The sequence below is a fragment of the Kogia breviceps genome, chromosome 2, assembly GCF_026419965.1.
Source record: "Kogia breviceps isolate mKogBre1 chromosome 2, mKogBre1 haplotype 1, whole genome shotgun sequence".
Taxonomy (NCBI): Eukaryota; Metazoa; Chordata; class Mammalia; order Artiodactyla; family Physeteridae; genus Kogia; species Kogia breviceps.
Genome location: NC_081311.1, coordinates 9,740,949 through 9,767,123, shown reverse-complemented (window position 1 = coordinate 9,767,123; position 26,175 = coordinate 9,740,949). Strand labels below are relative to the sequence as shown.

At 39.4% G+C, this 26,175-nt stretch overlaps 1 protein-coding gene across 38 annotated transcripts in view; it reads right to left on the bottom strand.

Annotated features, from left to right (window-relative positions):
• The window catches only part of ATE1 (arginyltransferase 1), a 162,740-nt gene that overhangs the window by 62,178 nt on the left and 74,387 nt on the right, over positions 1-26,175 (bottom strand). For 30 of the 38 annotated variants that reach the window (XR_010838795.1, XR_010838797.1, XR_010838794.1 and 27 more), the window contains 2 exons: positions 22,706-22,887; positions 18,856-18,955 (listed from right to left, as the gene is read on the bottom strand). The exons of the other annotated variants lie outside the window; for them this stretch is intronic. Coding sequence is in view for 24 of the 30 variants with exons in the window: in XM_067024484.1 (XP_066880585.1) it covers positions 18,856-18,955; positions 22,706-22,887 (282 nt within the window). In the remaining 6 variants the exon portion in view is untranslated. The remainder of the gene's footprint in view (positions 1-18,855; positions 18,956-22,705; positions 22,888-26,175) is intronic. 38 annotated transcript variants of the gene reach the window in all.

Sequence of the window (26,175 nt, the reverse complement as noted above, 5' to 3'; positions counted from 1 at the left end):
TGGATTCTTCAATATACACAAATCAATCAATGCGATACACTATATTAACAAATTGAAGAGTAAAAACCATACGATCATCTCAACAGATGCAGAAAAAGTTTTCGACCAAACTCAACACCCACTTAAGATTAAAAACTCTCCAGAAAGTGGGCAAAGAGGGAACCTACCTCAACATTATAAAGAACATACATGACAAAGCCACAGCAAACATCATTCTCAATGATGAAAAACTGAAAGCATTTTCTCTAAGATCAGGAACAAGACAAGGATGTCCACTCTCACCACTGTTATTCAACATAGTTCTGGAAGTCCTAACCATGGCAATCAGAGAAAAAAAGGAAATAAAAGGAATACAAATAGGAAAAGAAGAAGTAAAACTGTCACTGTTTGCAGATGACATGATACTATACACAGATAATCCTAAAGATGCCACCAGAAAACTACTAGAGGGACTTCCCTGGTGGTCCATTGGTTAACAATCTGCCTGCCAATGCAGAGGACACGGGTGTGAGCCCTGCTCCGGGAAGATCCCACATTCCACGGAGCAACTAAGCCCGTGCACCACAACTACTGACCCTGCGCTCTACAGCCCGCAAGCCACAACTACTGAGCCCGCATGCCTAGAGCCCGTGCTCTGCAACAAGAGAAGCCACTGCAATGAGAAGCCCATGCACCGCATCGAAGAGTAGTCCCCACTCGCCACAACTAGAGATAGCCCGCGCACAGCAACGAAGACCCAATGCAGCCAAAAGTAAATAAATAAATAAAAATTTTTAAAAGAATCTAGAGCTAATCAATGAATTTGGTAAAGTTGCAGGATACAAAATTAATGCACAGAAATCTCTTGCATTCCTGTAAACTAACAATGAAAGATCAGAAAGAGAAATTAAGGGAACAATCCCATTCACTACAGCAATGAAAAGAATAAAATACCTAGGAATAAACCTACCTAAGGAGGTAAAAGACCTATACTCAGACAACTATAAGACACTTATGAAGGAAATCAATGATGACACAAACAGATGGAGAAATATACCATGTTCTTGGATTGGACAAATCAATACTGTGAAAATGACTGTTATTACCCAAAGCAATCTACAGATTCAATGCAATCCCTATAAAATTACCAATGGCATTTTTTACAGAACTGGAACAAAAAATCTTAAAATGTGTATGGAGACATGAAAGATCCCAAATACCCAAAGCAATCTTGAGGGGAAAAAAATGGAGCTGGAGGAATCAGACTCCCTGATTTCAGAGTATACTACAAAGCAACGGTAATCAAGACAATATGGTACTGACACTAAAACAGAAATACAGAGCAATGGAACAGGATAGAGAGCCCAGAGATAAACCCACACACCTATGGTCAACTCATCTATGACAAAGGAGGCGAGGATATACAATGGAGAAAAGACAGTCTCTTCAGTAACTGGTGCTGGGAAAACTGGACAGCTACATGTAAAAGAATGAAATTAGAACGCTCCCTAACACCATACACAAAAATAAACTCAAAATGGATGAGAAATCTAAATGTAAGACCAAACACTATAAAACTCTTAGAGGAAAACACAGGAAGAACACTCTGACATAATCACAGCAAGATCTTTTTTTTGACCCACTTCCTAGAGTAATGGAAATAAAAACAAAAATAAATAAATGGGACCTAATGAAACTTAAAAGCTTTTGCACAGCAAAGGAAACTATAAACAAGACGAAAAGACAATCCTCAGAATAGGAGAAAATATTTGCAAACAAATCAACGGACAAAGGATTAATTTCCAAAATATATAAACAGCTCATGCAGCTCAATATTAAAAAAAAAACACAACCCAATCAAAAAATGTGCAAAAGACCTAAACAGATATTTCTCCAAAGGAAAAACAGATGGCCAAGAGGCACATGAGAAGCTGCTCAACATCACTAATTATTAGAGAAATGTAAATCAAAACTACAATGAGTTATCACCTCCCAGCAGTCAGAATGGGCGTCACCAGAAACTCTACAAACAACAAATTCTGGAGAGGGTATGGAGAAAAGGGAGCCCCTCTTGCACTGTTGGTGGGAATGTAGATTGACACAACCACTACGGAGGTTCCTTAAAAAACTGAAAATAGAATTACCATATGACCCAACAATCCCACTACTGGTCGTACACCTAGAGAAAACCATAATTCAAAAAGACACATGCACCCCAGTGTTCACTGCAGCCCTATTTACAATAGCCAGGTCATGGAAGCAACCTAAATGCCCATCGACAGACAAATGGCTAAAGAAGATGTGGTACATGTATACAATGGAATATTACTCAACCATAAAACGGAATGAAATTGGGTCATCTGTAGAGACATGGATGGACCCAGAGGCTGTCATACAGAGTGAAGTAAGTCAGAAAGAGAAAAACAAATACCGTATATTAACATATATATGTGGAACCTAGAAAAATGGTACAGATAAACTGGTTTGCAGAGCAGAAATGAGACACAGATGTAGAGCATAAACGTATGGACACCAAGGGGGGAAAGCGGGGGGTGGGAGGTGGGGGACATGAATTGGGAGATTGGGATTGACATGTATACACTGATGTGTATAAAATGGATAACTAGTAAGAACCTGTTGTATAAAAAGAATAATAAAATAAAATTAAGGGACTTACCTGTGGCGCAGTAGCTATGAATTTCCCTGCTAATGCAGGGGACACGGGTTCAAGCCCTGGTCGGGGTAGATCCCACATGCCGCAGAGCATCTAAGCCTGTGCGCCACAACTACTGAGCCTGCGCTCTACAGACCACAAGCCACAACTACTGAGGCCCGCGCGCCTAGAGTCCATGCTCCACAACAAGAGAAGCCACCACAGTGAGAAGCCCACGCACCGCAATGAAGAGCAGCTCCCGCTCACCGCAACTAGAGAAATGCCCGCGTGCATCGAGGACCCAATGCAGCCAAAAATAAATAAATTAATTAATCAATTAAAAAGAAAGAAAGAAAGAAAATGAGGGCAGAAATATTACCCACATAGGGTCAGGCTCCAGAGAATTCCAGGCTATCCAAGGAAAGGAGGAAAGCCAGGCTAGAGGAAGGCCTGGTGGGTAACAGACTATAACTTAAGAGCTGGCAGGTAGGTCTAACAAGAGGTTATCTATGCGCGCTCAGCAGCAGGAGGCCCCAATCTGTACGTTCATCTACTATTCGCTATCTCCGCTTCTGCTCGCCTACCATCTCATCACCCTCTCCTTGCTATCTTTTGATTTTCAAACCCCTTTGAAAACCAGATGAAAGAAATCCATGAACTCTATTCTCAAGATAAATGTCCATGTGTACCAAAGTCTGCCTACAATCCAAACTTCACAGACCTGTGCTGATGAAGCCCTAAGCCTACTCTGAGCTTCTGTCACTGTCCTCTGGGTGGCTCTGTACGCCCACCCCCACTAACGCTGATCCTCCCTAGAGTGTTAACCCAAACTTCCTTCAAAGAGAGGATCTGAATGGTTCGGTCATCCACCAGTCAGTGGGCAAAGCTTTTATGTCAAGCCTTAATACTCATCTACCCTAGATTGACCACCTTTGGGTCAGGCACCCATGCCTAGATCAATTCATGGCAATTAAGACTGGGCGGGGGGGCCCTTCCCTGGTGGTGCAGTGGTTGGGAGTCCTCCTGCCAATGCAGGGGACACGAGTTCGTGCCCCGGTCTGGGAAGATCCCACGTGCCGCGGAGCGGCTGGGCCCGTGAGCCATGGCCGCTGAGCCTGCGGGTCCGGAGCCTGTGCTCCACAACGGGAGAGGCCACAACAGTGAGAGGCCCGTGTACCGTAAGAAAAAAAAAAAAAGATTGGGGGGGGGGCGGTCACATGGAACTAAGCATGGTGACCTAAACTCGAAGGCTGCATTTCCTTTAGCAGAGACTATAGGAATAGCACTTTCCCTCATAAAAGTATGGGCATGGCAGATAGCTGATTGCAATGAACTTCTCTGCATAGGACAAACATAACAGAAAAAAATGGGGGGCAAAGGTATGTCTAAAGGCAGACTGTGAGGAATCAGGAAGAAAAGGGAACCCCTGAAGACCAAGCAAAGAAACGTGGGTCTAAGAGAACCATGTGAGAAGCTACGTATTTCCTAGCAAAACAATTCTCACACAATGTAAATCATCCTTGAACAATTCCATGGGTTGAGGCTGAACACAGGACGAAGAGGGTGAGCTGATGACGGGGAAGGCCCTCTGGCAGTGGCCACTGGGCTTCCTCTGCTTCTCAGTGCTGTCACTGTCACCTCTCTGCCGTATATCCAGGATAACGATGGTCCTCAAGGTTGCTTTCCTTTAGCGAACGCCACAGACTTAGACAATAAGGCTTCCGAAAGAAAGCGTCAAGCATAAAAATCTTAACAGTTGCCTGTTTTTACAGAATGAAGATATAAGAACCAAGAGAACATGTATAAATTTAAGAAGGAAAGAAGACCGAGCTGTGATGGGGAGTCCTAGAGTGGGGGAAGGGTGAGAACTGGTTTCATTCTCATAACAACACCAAGGTAGAATACTAGGCAAGAGAAACAATAAACACAGGTGCATGTGCTTCTCTAAAACAGCTTCGTTCCGACCGTGCTAGGCTGCAGCACATGAGCAAGGGATGTACCAAACACCCCCGTGCCAGCCAAGCCGAAAGGACTCTGACTGCCCGTCCTACAATGTACGCCAACACTGTGCTTTTCGTACCCAAAAAGGTGAACTGACTTTAGCTGCTAAGGAAAGAGCAATTCAATTCACTTGGTTATTATGAGCTGCCAAGTTTCTTTCTATTTCTACAAAGCAAGGAAAACAGAATCCTTTATAATACTAAAGACAGACCCTATCATGCACATCAGAACTAAAAAAACAAAGCATCACAGTTTGGAAATTTTAACCTTATTTGCTGTTCTGCTTCTCCTCCTAAGAGACCTCAGATTTGCTAGATATATCTCATTGTACAGAAACATTAAATTAACTTTAAGCTGACAAGAAGGCCAAACATAAGCCCCCAAAGAAAACGTAAGACAGTCCTGGGGTCATCAATAAGTTTATGGCTGCACAGGGCCATGAATTAGACATGAGAAACTTCTCTCTGGTGTGTCAGACAGGATAGTTTATTTCAAGATTGTTATGGTGAACCCCAAATTAATCTTTCTGGCAGTTCCTTTTTGACAACAGTCGTCAAATTACCTGCGGTAACTCAGCAACTGTAAAGCCCTACAGATGTCAATAGCAAGTAGGTAACCCTTTAAAACAAGGTTTCTCAAGCATTAGCACTACTGACATTTTGAGCCAGAGAATTCTTTGTTACTGGGGACTGTGTATTGCAGAATGTTTAGCAGCATCCTGGCTTCTACGGACTGGATGCCAGTAACATACAAACCCCTCCCCCACTGTCCCAGTTGTGAAGATCAAAAGGGACTCCAGAAATGGGATGGGGTGGTGATAGGGGCAAAATTGTCCCTGATAGAGAAGCACTATTTTAGGATAAGCAGGAACAGGAATTCAGCGTGAGAAGCCCCTTCACTGCCCCACCACAGGCAATGTTGGGTCATGAAACAAATTAATGTTAATTAAAATAGTATTTCGGTTATACATTTACATTATGCAATTATCAAAATTTATAATTATACTCCCTAGAAAAAATTATTTATACTGTATTCTGTTATTTCAAGGATTTTACAGATAATTAACTTTATTCAACTAGATACATTTCTAAATCAACCTATTTAAAATAAACCTTTAATTCAAATATAAACCATGTATTATACAGCACTATCACTTCAGAATTACAAATGTTCTAAATTATTTGCAATGCTTTTTCAATTTGAAGAATAAAGCAAATGCAAGAGTATCTTCACTGTTCATCTGACAATTCAAATATAACAACTTTCTCATTACTCTAAAAGTAAACATTTTAATAACTTATATTTGATTAATATTGCCAAAAATATAAAAAGATCTATCCTGTAGAAATGCCAAATGATGCCACTTTTATCTGGCATAGATATGCACTTTCCCTCTAACCGATAATCAAATTATTCATTATTCTTATATCTCCATACAGCCATTCAAAGATTTATTGAACATTTACTATAAATCAGGGATCGCTGCTACAATAAGTAATAAATGAGCTCAAACTCCATCTCTCAAGAAGCTTAGATTCTAAAGAGACCGACAGGAAAACAGAGTGCAGAAATGTCAGATATCAACGTGTAAGCTGCAATGGAAACATATATGTAGGAGAGTCAGGCAGGGTTTCAGAGTGGAAGCAAACCTGAGATGAATCTTGCAAGGTGAAAAGGAATAAAGGGAAGATATAATTTTTAGAGCATGATACAGAAGCCAGGAGCCATAGCGGAAAAGGATTAATAATTTGGGCTACGTAAAATTTTAAAACTTCTGTATGATTACATAAATATACACACCATAAACAATAATAAAGGCAAATGACAAAATGGGATGTGATCAGCAAATGCTAAATGTTTGATATTACAACTGTTAATAAAGAGCTCTTCATTATGTTTTAATCATTCTCTTAACTGAATTGCCACAAAACATATCATCCTGTTTAAATTCAAGAGGTTCTCCACAGCTTTTATTTTTTGAAGTTATTTGGAAGAAACGTACAAGAGCAAGTGATTTATCTGCACATCATTCAGTACTTAAATCAAGCACTCCCAGTAGAACAGACTGACCGATGTAACTCTCAAGTTAAGTGAGGAATTTGTTCATTTAATGGAATCAATGTTAAGTCTGAAAAAGGGGAAGCTGGGACATGTTGCCATAACACAAATATAATGACACAGAAATAATTTAATTGACCTATTCATTAAACTAGTATATGCAGGGAAGTACCCTTAAGAAACTGAAAGTAATTATGCAGCTGGGGAAAAAAAATTCAGTCTTAACCTCTAGCTCAACCATACCCCAAAATCAATTTCAGATAGATTACTGAATTGTGAAAGGTAAAAGTATAAAATTCTGAGAAGGAAATATAAGAAAACATTTCCATGGCCATAGGGTAGGCAGATTTTCCTTGAACAAGACACAAAAAGCAATAAAGATAAACTGGACTTCATGAAAATTAGAAACTTCTGCTCATCAAAGGATATCGTTAGGAGAAAGAAAAGGTAAGCAGTGAGTGGAAGAAGATATTTATAAAATATTAATGCAACACAGAATTTTACCCAGAATATATAGAGAACTTCTACAAAGAACAGACACAGACAGCCCAGGAGATAAATGGGCAAAAGCCCGGAAGAGACGCTTTACGCTTGGCCAACAGACAAATGACAAGGCGCTCAACGCCGTGAGTCAACAGCAAAATGCAAACTAAACCCACACCGCACCATCCTTGCCCGACGCCTAGCAGGAGGTCTGCTGCCAGTGGCAGAGTGTAAATTAGTATAATCACTTAAAAAAATGTTGGGCACTATGAAGTAAACGTGAATATTCCCACAACATGTAATCTGGAAATTCCACACCTAGGTCGACACGACTCAGAAATGCACACGTATGTTCACCAAAAGACACAAACGAAATGCTCACAGTTGCACTTATACTAGCCAAAACCTAGAAACCGTCCATCCGCAGGAGAATGGGCAGACAGGCAGTGAGAATGAACCATCCATGTACACAGAAGCACGTGGGTACATCTTACGAATGTACTGCTGAGTGAAACAAGTCAGTCACGAGATAAAATACACGGATTCCATTTTCTGAAGGGTGGAAACAGGCATGATTAGTCCTTCAGGGACGCCTGTGGGTGCGGGGTGACAATCAAGGCGGCGTGAAAGAGGGCTGTGAGGGCTGGAGCGTTCTGCTTCTCCATCTGGGTGCCGGCTGCACAGGTGCAGTCACCTTGTGACCACCTGTCAAGCTGTACGCTTAAGAAGGGTACCTTTTTCTGTATATACATCACACTTTGATAAGAAGTGCACTTAAAAAAAGAAACATCTACACAGAGGGAGTTCACGGAAAATCAAACCGCACTACTGCAATGGGACGCTTAAGTCTCCCCTGAGCCCGGGGTCTCAATGAGAGCGGCCCGCACAGAAAGCCGGCCCCTGAACAGTTTTCACTTACTTTCCTCCACTTCCAGCTTTAACCACGAAGGTGGATGCCTGCCTTCCACATGTCATGCGCATCAATGAACTCACCGAGCACCTTCTATTTGCCAATGAACTTGCCGGGCCCTGGGGACAGTGACAGGTAAGACACGGTTGCTCAAGGAACTGACAAGCAGGGACCACGTGTGATCATCTTCCTCCTGCCCCGGCACCTAGCGTGATGTTTCGTACAGAGCGGGCCTTCCATCAGCGCTGAGTGATCAGCACAGCTACAGCAGCAGAGTGCAAGGGGAGCTACAGACGGAGCACTGAGAAAGGACCAGAGTTCACAAAACCGGAGAGGCCAGCTCCAGCTTCCGTACGGGGGGCGCAATGTGCGGGGGCCGAAGTGGGAGACGCCGAGAACGGTGCACTGAAGAGCGGCGCACACGCTAGGTCTGGACGTGTACACGGCAGGGATGAGTGAGCCCCCTGTCAGATGGGAGGGACTCGGGCGCAGGCGGGGAGGAAGGGCAGTTCAAAGGTACATAAAACAATGCCTGGCAGTCAGCGAACGGGGCTGTGTAAAGGAGGACAGCAAACTTTCCATCTTCAGTAGGTCAGGGCAGAGCTTGGATCTGAGTATTTTTCAAAAGCTCCAAAGATGACTGAGGTTTTTCAAAGGTTAGGAATCACGTTCTATACCAAGCCTTCCATTTCATTGTGGAAACATACATGAGGAGAAGGATGGGAAAAATAAGGGATTGCTTAAATATGCTCTTATTCCCCAGTAAACATTTACTTTTACTTAATGTGCAAGTATTTTAGGTTTCTCCAAAATAAAAAGTTATATATACCTCATCATAAATCTGATAAACAATGCCATTTACATGAATTTCAATTTTTCAAACTCTCCTTCATGCTGCTAAAATTAAAATGTGAGTTAATGCAAACTTTGGGCAAAAACCCTATTGAGCTTTAATTTTCTCATCTGTCACGAGAAGCTTAGAACACATGACCAACTTTTGACTCTGATGTGGCAAAATTCCACACGTGACAATTTTAAGAACAAGAATATGTGATGAGCACGTTACTCTTTTACCTCCCACTCTGCCTGTATGAGGCATCAAATATCCCTTTACTACAATTATTCTGTGGTAATTTTTTCTACTGACCATGTCTAATTCACTGGTCACTTATTTTAACATCAAGAAAAATAGACGCTGAATCAAAAACTCGAGTGTTTTGTTCTGTACTGTGGGTAACTGATGAGATTATCTGTATTTCTTTGAAACCAGCAGTAGCAAAGTCACTACCACATGTACCCCAAAGCATCACCCTGGGTTGCAAGACTGTAGTAAAATAACATTGGCTAATTTGTCTAGTCAGGAAACTTTGAAAAGCTCGGGAGCCCGGGCATTTCAGTAGCACAGGATTTTGCAGATGCAGCTCTGTAAACCCCAATTTGGGGGGAGAGGTGCTTTTGTAACAGTAATGCCAACTACCTTCTTTTAGGGAAACTCCTGCAGAATTCCAGAGGGGCGGTTTGACCACAATCAAGCTGAGGCATTGAGTTTAAGAATGATTAATCACAGATGAATTAGCCCTTTGTTCCTTTTCTGACATTTCTAAACCCTTTCTGATGTTTCAGCTATCTGATGTCTGGCCATGTCATGATACCAAAGCAGACTGCCTGGATCACTGTTTACTTTGGCCTGCATACAAGTCTGGATAAAGAGCTCAGTCAAACACCTCCTTCAGATCACAGAATGGCCTTACAGCAGCAGTCTGAGAGACAATACGAAGAAGAAATTTTAAAAATTATTCCTAACCCCATTTCTATATACTCAAACTTTCACTTTGAAAGGAAACGGAACAGTTTTGAAATGTATGAGAAGGTGTCAAAATAGAGACATAAACTAAGCTTTACATGCAAATGTTAAACGTTTTGAAAGCACAGGAAACTTCATTTTTAAAAACGCTTTAGAAAACTAAATACGCTTAAAGCCACAGCTGAATTTTTATGTATATATACTAATGATACATAAATATACAAACTATTGATACATAACGTGTATAGAAACTATATATAAAATAAATGTAAACCAACAGTTCGGTTTTTAAAAATACTGGTTTTTAAGCAGAATTTTAAAAAACAGACCTGTCCAGGTGTTTGCCCTCTGCAGTGAGTGGCATGTGCTCCAGGAAGCGCCTCCACCCCGTCCCCGATCACAGCTGCCCTAACTCCATTCCCCTTGCTAGCCAGGGACTCAGGCACGGAAAAGAGGCACAACTCTGACAATGAAATGAGTGAAGTAGGCTAGGAGGCTTCCTGGTAAGGTTTTTCTTGATCTCAAAAAAAAGACAGCAATCACCTCACACACATTAGGACAGCTACTGTCAAAACAAATGAACAACAAAAAAGAAAATAACAAGATTTGGCGAATGTAATGGTACAGCTGTTATGAAAAACAGTATGGTGGTTCCTCAAAAAATTACACAAATATTACCATATGATCCAGCAGTTCTACTTCTGGGCGTATACACAAAAGAACTGAGAGCAGAGCCTTGAGCAGACATTTGTACAGCCATAGTCACAGAAGCATTAGCCACAGTAGCCAAAAGGTGGAAGCAACTCAAGTGTCCATCAATGGATGAATGCATAAACAAAATGTGGCATATACACACAACCAAGTATTACTCAGCCTTAAAAAGGAACGAAATTCTGACACCTGCTACTACACTGATGACCTTGAGGACATCATGCTAAGTGAAATAAGCCCGTCACAAACAGAAAGACACTGCACCATTCCACTTATATGAGGTCCCTAGAGCAGTCAAATTCAGAGACAGAAAGTACAATGGTGGCTGCCAGGGGCTGGGGGAGGGGCGAATGGGGAGCTATTGCTTAACGGGAGCAGAGCTTCAGTTTTGCAAGATGAAAGCTCTGGAGATGGACGTCGCTGACGGTTGCACAGCAACGTGAATGTACTTAATTAACACTGCTGAACTGTGCACTTAAAAATGGTTAAGATAAATTTTGTCGTGTACATTTTATCACAATTTAAAGTAATATTTTTTTAAAAAGAGACACAGGAGACAATATCATACTTTTCCGATTCTAGCTACTGCTGACGGCTTGTGACGCCTGAAGGCCAGCAACCACCTTGGAACTGTGAGAGGAGCAGACCAAGAGGACAAGCACCCACTGAGGACGGCAGCCGGAAAACAATACTACCTGCTCCCGCTTCAGCAGGAGAGCTTCTCCAAGGAGAAACTCTCCCAAGCTGACAATATGATTTCCATTCATTGCAGCCAGTTCCCGAGTCCCCAAATCAGTACTGATTTATGCCAAACAGTACCAAGTCCCATTAAAATGGTCACAGTCATGGTGAACAGTTAGAGTGAGCAATGACAACACAACAAATCAAGACAACTTCTTTCCATAAGGACTCCGTTTTCTAGCTCTCATTAAATTCCTCTGTGACTACCCTTTGCTTTAATCTAAGACTATGGCCACAGACAAAACCCAGCTGACTATGTACTGTTTATATAAATTAACCTTTATTTAAAACACACACACACACACACACACACAGAACAGTAAAACCGAAATAATTCGGTAGAAATGCATTCTGGGGAATATGACGCACAAGGATACAACTGCCACCGCCTAGCAAACCGCCGGGAGGCTCTACTGCAACACATGCCATCGAGGAAACGATGAAAACGACCACGTGGTGATTTTCATCTTGCAGTGCTCAACGTTAGCAAGACAAGCAACATCAAAATGTGTCATTATGTTAACAGAGCCTCGTAGGCCCAAGTCTGGGTATTAAATAAAATGCTGTATAAAGATGAAGTCTTGTAAGCCAAGTGGGCACATCTTTAGGTATGACCACACATGCAAATTAGGTAACTTTGCCAAAACTCTCTCACACTGAGGTGTCGGCAACTTCACAGATCACTTCAGCTCAATTCAGGAAATGAGTCTGCACAGCTCAACACAGCAACGATTTCCATCTACGTGGAAATCTACAACTGTATCTAGTGATTTCCATCCTACAGCATGTGTTTCAGTCATCTGTTGGTGAGTTAACAAACCACCCCAAAACTAAGAGGGTTAGAAGAACAACACTTAACTGTTCCTCATGATTCTGCGGGCTGTGGCTACAGCTCAGCTAGGTGGTTCTTCTGCCCGTCTCCCTTAGGCTCAATCATACAGCTGCAGTCAGCTTGTTGCCTGGCTGGGGCTGAAACATCCAAGATGGCCTGAGGCCTCCCAAGTGGCCTCTCATGCCAGCAGGGTAGTCAACCTTTTACATGATGACTGGCTTCAAAGACAAAGGAAGCAAAAGCTGTCTGCCCTCTTAAGGCCTGGGCCTGTCTGAAGTCTCAGACATACTTTTACAGTATCCTATTAGTCAGTGCAAATCACAAGGCCAGTCCAATCCACGCTGAGGGAAACAGGATGTACCAGAGCAGCACACACAAACAGGGTACAGGGTAAGAGGAATTGATGATGGAACGCTCTGGGAATCATCTATCAAATGATGGTCCTTCCTACACATAAAGATAGACTCTTCATTTCAACATGTCTTCATGACAGTTCATTACTCAATAAAAGAGTTTGTATATTTCAAACCTGTTAATTACTTTAATTTGCTCTACGTTATAAATGTATTATATGGTGTTTATGATTTCTTTTCTTCTGCTAACTTTGGGGTTTTTTGGTTCTTCTTTCTCTAATTGCTTTAGGTGTAAGGCTAGGTTGTTTATTTGAGGTATTTCTTGTTTCTTGAGGTAGGATTGTATTGCTATAAACTTCCCTCTTAGAACTGCTTTTGCTGCATCCCATGGGTTTTGGGTCATCATGTTTTCATTGTCATTTGTTTCTAGGTATTTTTTTATTTCCTCTTTGATTTCTTCAGTGATCTCTTGGTTATTTAGTAGTGTATTGTTTGTATTTTTTTACAGTTTTTTTTTTCCTGTAACTGATATCTAGTCTCATAGCGTTGTGGTCGGAAAAGATACTTGATACGATTTCAATTTTCTTAAGTTTACCAAGGTAGATTTGTGACCCAAGATATGATCTATCCTGGAGAATGTTCCTTGAGCACTTGAGAAGAAAGTGTGTTCTGTTGTTTCTGGATGGAATGTCGTATAAATATCAATTAAGTCCATCTTGTGTAATGTATCATTTAAAGCTGTGTTTCCTTATTTATTTTCATTTTGGATGATCTGTCCATTGGTGAAAGTGGGGTGTTAAAGTCTCCCACTATAATTGTGTTACTGTCGATTTCCCCTAAGGCTGTTAACATTTGCCTTATGTACTGAGGTGCTCCTATGTTGGGTGCATAAATATTCACAATTGCTATATCTTCTTCTTGGATTGATCCTTTGATCATTATGAAGAGTCACGTACCACAATGTTCACTGCAGCTCTATTTACAATAGCCGGACATGGAAGCAACCTAAGTATCCATCATCGGATGAATGGATAAAGAAGATGTGGCACATATATACAATGGAATATTATTCAGCCATAAAAAGAAATGAAATTGAGATATTTTTAGTGAGGTGGATGGACCTAGAGTCTGTCATACAGAGTGAAGTCAGAAAGAGAAAAACAAATACTGTACGCTAACACATATATATGGAACCTAAGGAAAAAAAAAAAAGGTCATGAACCTAGGGGTAAGACAGGAATAAAGACACAGACCTACTAGAGCATGGACTTGAGGATATGGAGAGGGGGAAGGGTAAGCTGTGACAAAGTGAGACAGTGGCATGGACATATATACACTACCAAACGTAAAACAGATAGCTAGTGGGAAGCAGCCACATAGCACAGGGAGATCAGCTTGGTGGTCTGTGACCACCTAGAGGAGTGGGATAGGGAGGGTGGGAGGAAGGGAGACGCAAGAGGGAAGAGATATAGGAACATATTATATGTATAACTGACTCACTTTGTTATAAAGCAGAAACTAACACACACCATTGTAAAGCAATTATACTCCAATAAAGATGTTAAAAGAACTTTACTATATGGTGAAGATTATAACTTAATATGTCTAAATCTACACCAGAAAATCCAAATGAAACATTGTCCTAGTTACAGGTACAGTCACTTGGTGCCACTTTATGCACTGGATTACAATTATGTGCCCCCTCGGATGTAACCTCCATTAGGGCAGAGCCCATATCTATACTGCTTACAACTGTATTCCCAGTGTCTAGTGTATACCAGGTACCTAAGAGACTGTTCCTTCTTAGTTATTAAAAATATTCCTATTTTTAAATATATTCCTTCCTTCTTTAATATCAGATAAAAATACACTTTTGTAGATTTTTCCATTGTATATTTTACAATATGGCAAAAATATATCACTACTAATGCTTGAAACACTTAGTTATGCACTAAGAAGACATAATTTTAGCTATTATTGTACTTATGTGTTAAATTTACCCATTCAATCTTGAAAATGAGAAAAATTTTAATAGTGTACAATTCACTTTCTGTGAGCTATCTTTTATTGGTCTCTAGCTCTAGCCCTTCAACTTGAAATGAGAAACATTCACGCTTGGACCAATATCCATCTTATAATTTCAAACGGCACATTTTCCAATTGAAAATTCCCATGTTTAAAAGCAGCTGTATTTTTTATTCCCCCCAAACTGAGCGTTCTCATTTGCTCACAATATAATAAAATATCCTTAATTGAAATGAAAATCTTTACTCTTCAGTTACCTAAAATGACGTATCTTCAATCATGATGCAAAGAGAACAATTTTCTTAAACTAACAATACAAAAATTAAGAACAACATGTTCTTGAAGATCCAAAAGTATTCAAAGCACCATGCCAGGAAAATGCTGGCTTTACATAATTAAATTAATATTCAAATATTTTATCATTCTTATCTCACAAATACTTACAGAGTCACTAAATATAGTACAGATTTTCAGAATTGTCTTTCCCAAGAAGATATAATGTGAATATGATATAATATACTGGGAAATTTTTAAAGTTTTGTTTAAATGGTTAGTGAGTATTCCCCTCCACCTACCTTTTCCACTGTGGGCTGCAACCTACTTTTACAGGTTTTAGTAGTGTTTCCAAATTCCCAACAGATATTAAATTCGGAGGGTTTGGAAATGAGAAAGTGGGATCCCTGAAAACGTAAGTTATTCCTAAAATACTTCCAATATTCTTCATATTCTTTACTCATTAGTATGAGTAACTAAAAATTATTTAATAAGTAAGAAATATCATTTTAAGTAATAAAGTCATACCCTGTTTTATTGTACTTTGCTTTACTGCTTTTTGCAGATATTGCATTTTTTATAATCAAATGTTCGTGGCAACCCCGAGTCAAAAGCAAGTCCATCAGCACTGTTTTTCCAACAGAATTTGCTCACTTTGTGTCTCTGTGTCACATTTTGCTATTTCCACCAGTGAAAAGATTACAACTTGATGAAGGCTCAGATGATGGTTAGAATTTTTTAGCAATATAATATTTTTAAATTAAGGTATGTACACTGTATTTTTAGACATAATGCTATTGCACGCTTAACAGACTACAGTACAGAGTAAATATAACTTTTATGTGTACTGGGAAATCAAAAAATTCATGTGACTTGCTTTATTGCAATATTCACTTTATTGTGGTGGTCTGGAACTAAACCCACAATATCTCTGAGGTGTGCCTGTATTTACGAAGAACTTTAGCCTACAAAGAATATTAAAACACTGGAAACTGCCAGCAAACATTACTAGGTACTATTTCTAATAACCCAACATTTGGGTCTCTTACCATGCTAACAGCACTACACAGAACCACAAATTAAAATTACCAATTTATGGGCTTCCCTGGTGGCGCAGTGGTTGAGAATCTGCCTGCTAATGCAGGGGACATGGGTTCGAGCCCTGGTCTGGGAGGATCCCACATGCCACGGAGCAACTAGGCCCGTGAGCCACAACTACTGAGCCTGCGCGTCTGGAGCTTGTGCTCCGCAACAAGAGAGGCTGCGATAGTGAGAGGCCCGCGCACCGTGATGAAGAGTGGCCCCGCTCGCCGTAACTAGAGAAAGCCCTCGTGCAGAAACAAAGACCCAACATAGCAAAAAATTTTTAAAAAATAAATTAATAAACTCCTACCCCCCAACATCTTCAAAAAAAAAATTACCTATTTATGATCTTATTTTGCTTCTAAGTTATTCCTTGAAACACCACTAATATACTTTATATATATAATGAATAATATTTATTATATTTACATTGTTATGTACCTTGTAAAGAGCAGACAGGGCCACAAAACACATAACACGGCTACAGCTACAAAGAAGACCGACTAATTGAAGGGTGACTGCCCTCCTCCTCCTTTTTTATATGAATATGCATGGCACTGTCACCTATTCATTCTTATTTAAATGCTCCTTCTCCATGAAATGTGCTTCCCTGTCATACCTACTCTTTTTTGAGGCCTCTCTTCCCTTTTAATTAAACCCTTTCCTCTTCCACACCCTATGCAGCAAACCCCACTGCCTCCTAGGCCACTTACTAGACCACTGTAATGACCTGATTTTACGTAAAATACCCCCAGTCTTCACCTATATTACAAGTTTTAAGAAGAAGGTTCATGTTTAAATCTTTTCACATCTTCAGAGCTTAAAGCAGTGCTCTGAGGAGATCAAAGGTATTTGGTTGCTGTTATTATGGTAGGCAGGATGTATGCAGTCTGTTCCTTTATACTGCTCTATACTTTCCAGAGCTTTTACAAGTGGGCTACTAATACTTGGAAAACATCAAAGAGTTTCATTAAAGAGAGTCATAAAATTTAACATAAAAAAAAACAAATAACCCAATTAAAAAATGGGCAGAGGACCTGAACAGACATTTTTCCAAAGAAGACATACAGATGGTTAACAGGCACATGAAAAGCTGCTCAACATCACTGATCATCGAGGACATGCAAATCAAAATTACAAGGAGATATCACCTCACACCTGTCAGAATGGCTATCATCAAAAAGACAACAAATAACAAGTGTTGGGGAGAATGCAGAGGGGAGGAAACCCTCATGCACTACTGGTGGAAATGTAAGCTGGTATAGCCACTATGGAAAACACTATGGAGGTTCCTCAAACAACTGAAAATAGAACCACCATACAATCTAGCAATTCCACTTCTAAGTATCTTCCCAAAGAAAAACACCAATTCAAAAAGAGACACGCACCCCCTATGTTCACTGCAGCATTATGTACAAATAGCCAAGATATGAAAGCAACCTAAGTGCCCATCAATAGATGAATGGATAAAGAAGACAGGTGTGTATGTGTGTGCACGCGCACACACACACACACACACACACACACACACAGGAATATTACTCAGCCATAAAAAAGAATTAAATCTTGCCATTTGTGACAATATGGATGGATCTAGAGGGCATTATGATAAGTGAAATAAGTCAGATACAGAAAGACAAATACCATATGATTTCATTTATAAGTGGAATCTAAAAAACAAAACAAATGAACAAATATAAAAAATAAAAAAAACAGACTCATAGACGCAGAGAACAAATTGGTGGTGCCAGAGGGGAATGGGTGGGGAATGAGTGAAATAGGTAAGGGAGATTAAGAGGCATAAATTTCCAGTTACAAAATAAATGAGTTATGGGGATGAAATGCACAGCATTGGGAATATAGTCAATAATACTATGGGACTTCCCCGGTGGTCCAGTGGTTAACCGTCTGCACTTCCACTGCAGGGGGTGCAGGTTCAATCCCTGGTCGGGGAACCAAGATCCCACATGCCACGTGGGGCAGACAAAAAAAATAAAAAATAAAAATAAATTAAAATTTTTAAAAATAAAATAAAATTAGGCCTGGAAATTAAAATAATAATAATATTGTAATAGCTTTATATGGTGACACACAGTTACTAGACTTCTCGCTGTGATCATTTTGTATGTACAGAAATGTCGAATCACCATATTGTACACCCAAAACCAACACAGTGTTGCAGGTCAATTATACTTCAATAATAAAAAATGCAATAAAATAAAAATACAGAGAGTCATAAATGGTAATAAGACCTTTCGTTAAAAGGGAAATTCTGAAATATACTTAAATCTGACAATACAATGAATTACCAAGTAAGAACAGTGGAGACTGTAGTTCTCATTACAGAAAGCTTCATTTCTGAGGCAGCAAACAGATTGCCTTAATTAACTCATTCAAACTCTTTGAAAACTCCAAATTCTGTGCTCTGAGACAAAAATCATATTAAAGATTCATTTGCCCATAATGAAAACCTTACAAACATTTGCAAATATTGTGCTATGGAAAATATCTTACTACTTACACCGAGTTCCAGTTTTTCTGGACTGTGACTGTGTCCAAAGGAAACAAAGCTACAACTGAATGGAGGGAGAAGGAATGGAGGGGGGGAGAGGTTGAGGATGCACCTCAAGAAGGCAGATTTCTTAATGGGCACTACTGTACGACCCCAAGTAAGCAGGGCCCTACTGAAGTTCTAGAATAGCTGGGATATATTCAGTGAATTCCTACAGATTAACCTATATTAAACAAATATTAAGTGCCTATTTTGTCAGGCACTGTTTTAGGCAATGAAGAAGCTAGATTCTATGAAAAGTTTAAGACACATTTAAAAATAATTCATGATTTACATACAAATGTACAAGCACGTTAAACTAACGTGATGAGAAACTACGAAAGCACTAATTTTCATAACTTGAATCTATAGCAAACATGTGTGAAAATCAACTTTACCTTATACTTCATCTTGGGACATGAATGAATGTAGAAACCCATATAGTAATAGCTGAGTTGAGATGTTTTCTCATGAAGCTGCCTAGTAAAAGCAATTTCTCTGCCAAAAGAATAAAGATCAAGGTACAGTTAAATTTAGTTCCAAAATTCAAAGTACTGTACAATTTAATGTCAGATAAAATCTGACATTAAGCTATCAAAAAAAAAAAATCCAAGTGTTGAAAGAAAAACAATTTTAAAAACACTTTAAGATGACTTTTACTAAAGAGACACCAAAAAAAAGTATATTATTTTAGCAAATGCACTGAAGTTCTGGTTTTAATCTTTCCTTTTTTTTTTTTTGTGGTACGTGGGCCTCTCACTGTTGTGGCCTCTCCCATCGTGGAGCACAGGCTCTGGACACGCAGGCTCAGCGGCCATGGCTCACGGGCCCAGCCGCTCCGTGGCATGTGGGAGCTTCCCGGACCGCGGCGCGAACCCGCGTCCCCTGCGTCGGCAGGCGGACTCTCAACCACTGCGCCACCAGGGAAGCCCTGGTTTTACTCTTTATTGGGCATAGCAGTGTATCTAAAATTCAAAGAGCATAAAAGTACAAAGATCTATTTGATACGAAATTCCTTCTTCTTATTCCTTATTATTCATTATCACCTCGAGTTCTCAAAGACTGGATTTATCAGGTTAAAAACAGTACAACAAATTTTAGAAAGCTCAAAAACCGACGAATTTCAGGAAGAATACTACTATGACCATTTACATGCAAACACTTTCAACTATATATGACATATTACTCTCTATGTCCAGATGCTAGTTTAATATTTATTTTCTCTAAAACTAAAGAGGGGGGAAAAAACCATGCAATCTCACTGCTTTTTCTCTATTTGTTGGCACAGGCAAGGATTAACTGAAAAAAGAAGCTGTCAGCAATGCCTATGCTCGATGTGGTTTTAATTTGTATCCGGATAAATCCGGGCACAGAATTTCATCCCACTTGTCCAACTGAATGACCGCTTGTGTTCGAGAGCTTTGAGCAAAGCTTCAGTACATTTCTAAAGTATGAGAAAAATTGTTTTGTTTTTATGTTTGTTTCTTGAAGGTTTTAATTTCCTTTTCTTTTTCTTTGTTTTTAGGAGCAATGGATGCTTGAAATCCAAGGAGAGATTTATTTTTTAAGGGAACAGTCTGTGTATTTTGCAAGTGCAAATTTAAAGCATTGAAGGGTCATTACCCTAAAACTTCATCTTTACAACAAAAGTATTTCTAAATCCAAACAGACTGAACATTATCAGGCTAAAACAGAATAGATCCTATTATTCCCGGAACTAACTCACTCTTAAGGTTCAAATTGACAAAGAATGCAATGATACAGCAATGCAGGACCACCCAGCTCTGATGAGGACTGCAATACCCACCGGCCCTCCTTTACTCTGCCCCGCTCATCTCAGTTAACTGCAGCACCACTGCACCACCAAGCTGTTCAGGCCCCAAGCCTATGATCCATACTTAATTGTTCTCTTCCTCTCACCTCTGTGTCCAACCCATCAACAAGTCCAGTTGGCTCTATCTCAAAAATATACCGTGAATCTGACCATTTCTCACCACCTCCACCTCAGGTACTTTGGTCCAAGCCACCATTAGGCCTCCCCTGGATGACTCTAACAGCCTCCCAAATAGATTTCCAGTTTCCACTCTGGCCCCTCCATAACCTCACAGGGCAGTCTAAGTAGTCTTTTACAATATTAATCAGGTGAGGTAACCTCTCCAAACCCTTCACCCTCACACTGGGTTGGTATCACACTTAGACAAAATCCAACCTCCTTACCATTACCTATAAGCCCTTCTCCATCTGTCCCCTCATCAACACCACTGCCTCGGTGCCATCCTTGCACAGCACTGCCTAGAGCCTACCCTCCGACCCCATTTCCTAGCCCATAAGGCCTTCCTCCTCTTCATTCCAACCACCTCAGGGCACTTGGACTTGCTACCTTTGACCTGGACGTCTATCCTCAGATTTCTACATAGCTGGCTCCTATTCTTCTTCCTTCGCTTTTCAGAGAGGTCTTTCCTAACCACCCTATATAAAAAGGGCCTCATGCCTACTACCATAATTTCATTTTTGCCACAGCACAACAGAGTCTCTAAAATTGTGCTGTCAGTTTTGTAATTCACTGTCTGCTTTGACAAAGCTGGAAACCCTGTCTTATTCACATCTACAAATAGTTCCAGGACACACAGACTGTGCTCAAATAAACATCTGTTAAGCAAATTAATTACATTTCTAAAATTCATCTTGCTAAAAAAAAAAAAAAAAAGGAAATAAATTCCATGCTCACAAACCCCAATTCAAACACTTTTAAAATCTGTAGACTAGACTACATAAACATCTAGTCATCTGTAATCTTGATTACAGATTAAAATATAAAAACTCTTTATTGATTGTATGATTGCTTAAGAAACTGAAGAAATGGAGGAAAAACTTAACAGTCTTCACTGAAATACATTAAAATCAGTAATGGAACTGGCAACTTGTAACCTACTCTCCCCAATTTTGCTTCATAATGTCAGTCTCCTGGCTGCCTCTCCTCTTCTATAAACTCAGCAATTCAGATTCTCAAGAGCACGGAAACAGATGCAGTGGCCATCTCCTCACTCTCCACTGACCCCAACTTTCGTGCTCTCAGGCTCCTCTACTACCTCCTTAAAGCCCTCCAGCTCCAGAACTTTCAAGAGATATACCAAGCAACAAACAGATAGCTGGGAACAAATTTTGTTGGGAATTATTTGCTATCTCAAATGCAGTGGGATTTCTATATCTCTTTGTTTATTGAGAAATGAAATATTTCACACAGAGGCTGGGATTTATTATCTAAGAATAAATATCATTCTTAACATTTATCTGAGAAATCTAGACAAATCCTTGCCTACACATTGTAAAGTGAGAGATACATAAATAAAAGAAGAACATGGTAATAATTTCAAAGTACTGACTGATTCTGATACAAAGAAAAAGTATCTTTTCTGAAATACACACTTCTAAAGTTACAAAATGTGAATGCCTTAAATTATCAGCTCTAATTTCACAAAGAGTTAAAAGATACTACAAAGAATCATGGATGTTTTTAATCAGTTTATACAAAATGTAATTAAATACATAAGAAAAATAAAAGATGATGATAAGGATCAGTCGTAAACATTGTATATTTTTTAATTTGCTAGGTAACTTGGCATAAGACACGTCATGTTGAAAATATCAATATTGTGTGCCACTGAAAGACACAAAAATATCAATTATGGACCATATTTTTTTTTAATCAACTAGTGATTTAAAAAAAAATCAGGGCTTCCCTGGTGGCGCAGTGGTTGAGAGTCCGCCTGCTGATGCAGGGGACACGGGTTCGCGCCCCAGTCCGGGAGGATCCCACATGCCGCGGAGCGGCTGGGCCCGTGAGCCATGGCCGCCGAGCCTGCGCGTCCGGAGCCTGTGCTCCGCAATGGGAGAGGCCACAACAGTAAGAGGCCCGCGTACCGGAAAACAACAACAACAACAACAAAAAACCCATTATGTGGCTCTGACAGGGGAGCTTAAATAAATGCATAAACAACAAAAGCATCACAGTGACTTCTCATACATTAGACCAGATGGATACCTTAAAAAGCTAGGGAATTACCATCAGACACTGTGGCCTCAGTTCTAAAAGTGGTATTTCTAAATACCAATATATAAGAGACTACTAGAGCAACAAATTATTATGTACTATCCACTAGGATTTCTACTGTTTATAATAAAATATAATCAAATGAAGAATTATCTGAAGTTGTATGTGACCATTACAATTGTCAAAAGCAATCTTACCGAAGTGCAGAGTAGACACCCAAAGACAGAAACGAATAATCGGGATCGTAGTACAAATATACAGACGAGACACAGTATGGAAGGATGTCAATCACCCCCACAGCAATGATCTTTCCGTCAAGCCAGTACTGCTGGTGAAAGGAACCATAACCACAGTCTGGCCCACTGGGGGGGGTCTCTGCCTGTGAAAAGGGGGACACACAAACATCAACAGCTTGCCATTTTTCTCTTTATATTAAAACTCTTAATAATTAACCTCTTCTACTTGTATTTTACTCAGCTTAGTAAGCCCTAAAGTTTCCTCTTTGTTGCCATCATCTTCCAGCTCTCAGAAGAGTCATACCCTGCCAAACTCTTTAGGTGTAGAAACACTGAAGGAAGAGAAGAATAGAGAAAAACCAACTTAAGATTTTTTTCAACTTGTTTTAAAATTTGCAGTAGGAAATATAAAATCTACAGGATAAGTAAATACTATTAAACTCTATTCTTCTGTTCCACACCAAAGTTGGGAAAGAAATGGTAAATGAGAGAAAGATGGAGAACATAAAGGCAAGGGTTGAGTGCGAACAGGACAACTATCCCTACGCTGCCAGCCAGGCCTGATCTGGGGCCACCCCTGCACTCATAAGGCATCATGAGCTCATAAGTTTTTCTAGGTCGAGTTCCTGTGTTAAGTATTATACCAAGTGCTATGACATTTCTCCGTATTAATCAAAGGAAAGTAAAAGTTATTTCCTTATCATTATTTTAATACACCTATAATCCCACAGAAGAAAATCCCATGAATTTTTGCTAAAGAAATCTAGAGATTTCAGAGTATAACCATTTTCTGTAGTTAGTTGAATGATATTTCTCATTTTAAAGTTCAACATGAATTTAAAAGAAACTGTTATTAAAAGAAAACCTTATAATGAAAATTATGAAGCACCATAAAAAATGCTTTGCTAGAGACTGAATGAATGTTAGAGATGAACAACATAAGTGAACAAATACAACAAAACTTGTGTATCATGTTCACACACTTAAAGTCACAGAGAGTGTGTATGGGAAAAAAAGCTAGAAGGAAATAAAGGAAAATGAAAAAAGCAGGTTTGCTAATACTAAAACCAGAAAAAGACATTACAAGACAGGAAATCTACAGAACAATCTCTCATGAACATAGATGCAAAAATCCTCACCAAGATACTACCAAATCAAATTCAACAATGTATAAAAAGAATTATACACCAGGACAAAGTAGGATTAACTCCAGGTATGCAAGGCTGGTTCAACATTAGAAGTAATTAAAAAAAGAAAAGCAATTAATGTAATCTAACCATGAAAAGAGGCTAAAAGAAACATCGTATGATCATATCAACTGATAGAGAAAACCCATTTGACAAAATCCAACACCCATTCATGACTAAAAGCTCTCAGCAAACTAGGAATAGAGGGAAACTTCATCAACTTTATAAAGAACATATACAAAAAAATCTACAACTGACATCAGACTTAATGGTAAGAAACTGGATAATCGCCCCCTAAAATTGGGAACAAGGCAATGATATCCTCTCTCATCACTCCTATTCAGTATCATACTGGAAATCCTAGTTACTGAAAAGGAAGTAATACATACAGATTGGGAAGGAAAAAAATAAAATTGTCTTTGTTGACAAATGACATGACATGCCATGTAGAGAATTCCAAAGAATCAACAACAAAAATTGAAACTAATAAGCAATTACAAGAAGGTTATAGGGTACAAGGTTGATATACAAGTCAATTGCTCCCCTATATACTAGCAATGACTGGAATTTGAAATTAAAAACACAATACTATTTACAAAACCACCAAAAAAATTATACACCTAAGTATAAATCTAAGAAAATATTTATAGAATCCCTCCACCAAAAAAACCTACTAAACTATGAAAAATGGAATCAAAATGTAAGCAAATGGAAAACATTATATGTTCATTTTGATTCAGATGTTCACTCTTCCCAAGTAGGTCTCCAGATTTAATTCAATCTCAATCAAAATCCCAGCAACTTATTTTGTGAATACTGACAAATTAATTCTAATGTGTATATGGAAAGGAAAAAGAGCCAGAATACCAACAGAATATGAAGAAGAGCAAAGTGGAAGGACTGACACCATTTGATATCCAGACTTACTATAAAGCTACAATAATCGAGACAGTGTGATATTGGTGAACGAACAAATGAAACAGCAGAACAGAAAATAGAACCCAGAAATAAACCCACATAAATATAGTCAACTGGCCTTTGACAAAAAAGCAAAGATAATCCAAGAGAGAAAGGACAGTCTATACAACAAACGGTGCTGTAACAACTGGACATCCAAATACAAAAAAAGCAATATCTAGTCACAGACCTTACCTCTTTCAAAAAAATTAACTAAAAATGGATCACAGACTATGTAAAATGCAAATCTATAAAACTTCTAGGTGATAAACAGGCAAAGATCTAGGTGACCTGGGGTTTGGCAATGAATTTTAAGATACAACACCAAAAAGGACAATCCATGAAAGAAACAATTGACAAGCTGGACATCATTAAAATTAAAAACCTCGAGTCTGTGAAATGCATTGTTATGAGAATAAAAAGTCAAGCCACTGACTGGAGAAAATCTTGCAAAACATATCTCGTAAGGAACTGGTATTCAAAAATATACACTCTTAAATTTCAACAATGAGAAGACCAACAACTCAATTAATAACCAAAATATCTAAGGAGACGCTTTACCAAAGAAGATGTACAGATGGCAAATAAGCATGTAAGATGCTCAAAAATAAAAATAAAAAAAGATGCACAACATCATTTGTTGTTAGGAAACTGAAATTTAAAAAACAATGAGAGGGCTTCCCTGGTGGCGCAGTGGTTAAGAATCCGCCCCCGTCAATGCAGGGGACACGGGTTCGAGCCCTGGTCCAGGAAGATCCCCACATGCCGCGGAGCAACTAAGCCCGCGAGCAGCAACTGCTGAGCTCGCGTGCCACAAGTATTGAAGCCCGCACACTTAGAGCCTTGTTCTGCAACAAGAGAAGCCGCTGCAATAAGCAGCCCACGCACGGCAAGGAAGAGTAGCTCCCACTCGCCGCAACTGGAGAAAGCCCGCGTGCGGCAACCAAGACCAAACACAGCCAAAAATAAATACATAAATAAATTTATTAAAAAAATAAAAACCAATGAGAGTACTATATACAACTATTAGAATGGCTGAAATCCAATAACCTGTATATCAAATGATGATAAGGTTGCAGAACAACAGGAATTCTCATTCACTGATGATGGAAATGTAAAATGGTACAGACACTTTGGTAGAGGCATAAGCTACCAAGCCAAACTCACACACAAAATGGAGAAACCTTAAATACATATTGCTAAGTGAATGAAATCAGTGTGAAAATGCTACAGAGACTGTATGATTCCAATTACATTCTATAAAAGGCAAAGCTACCGAGACAGTAA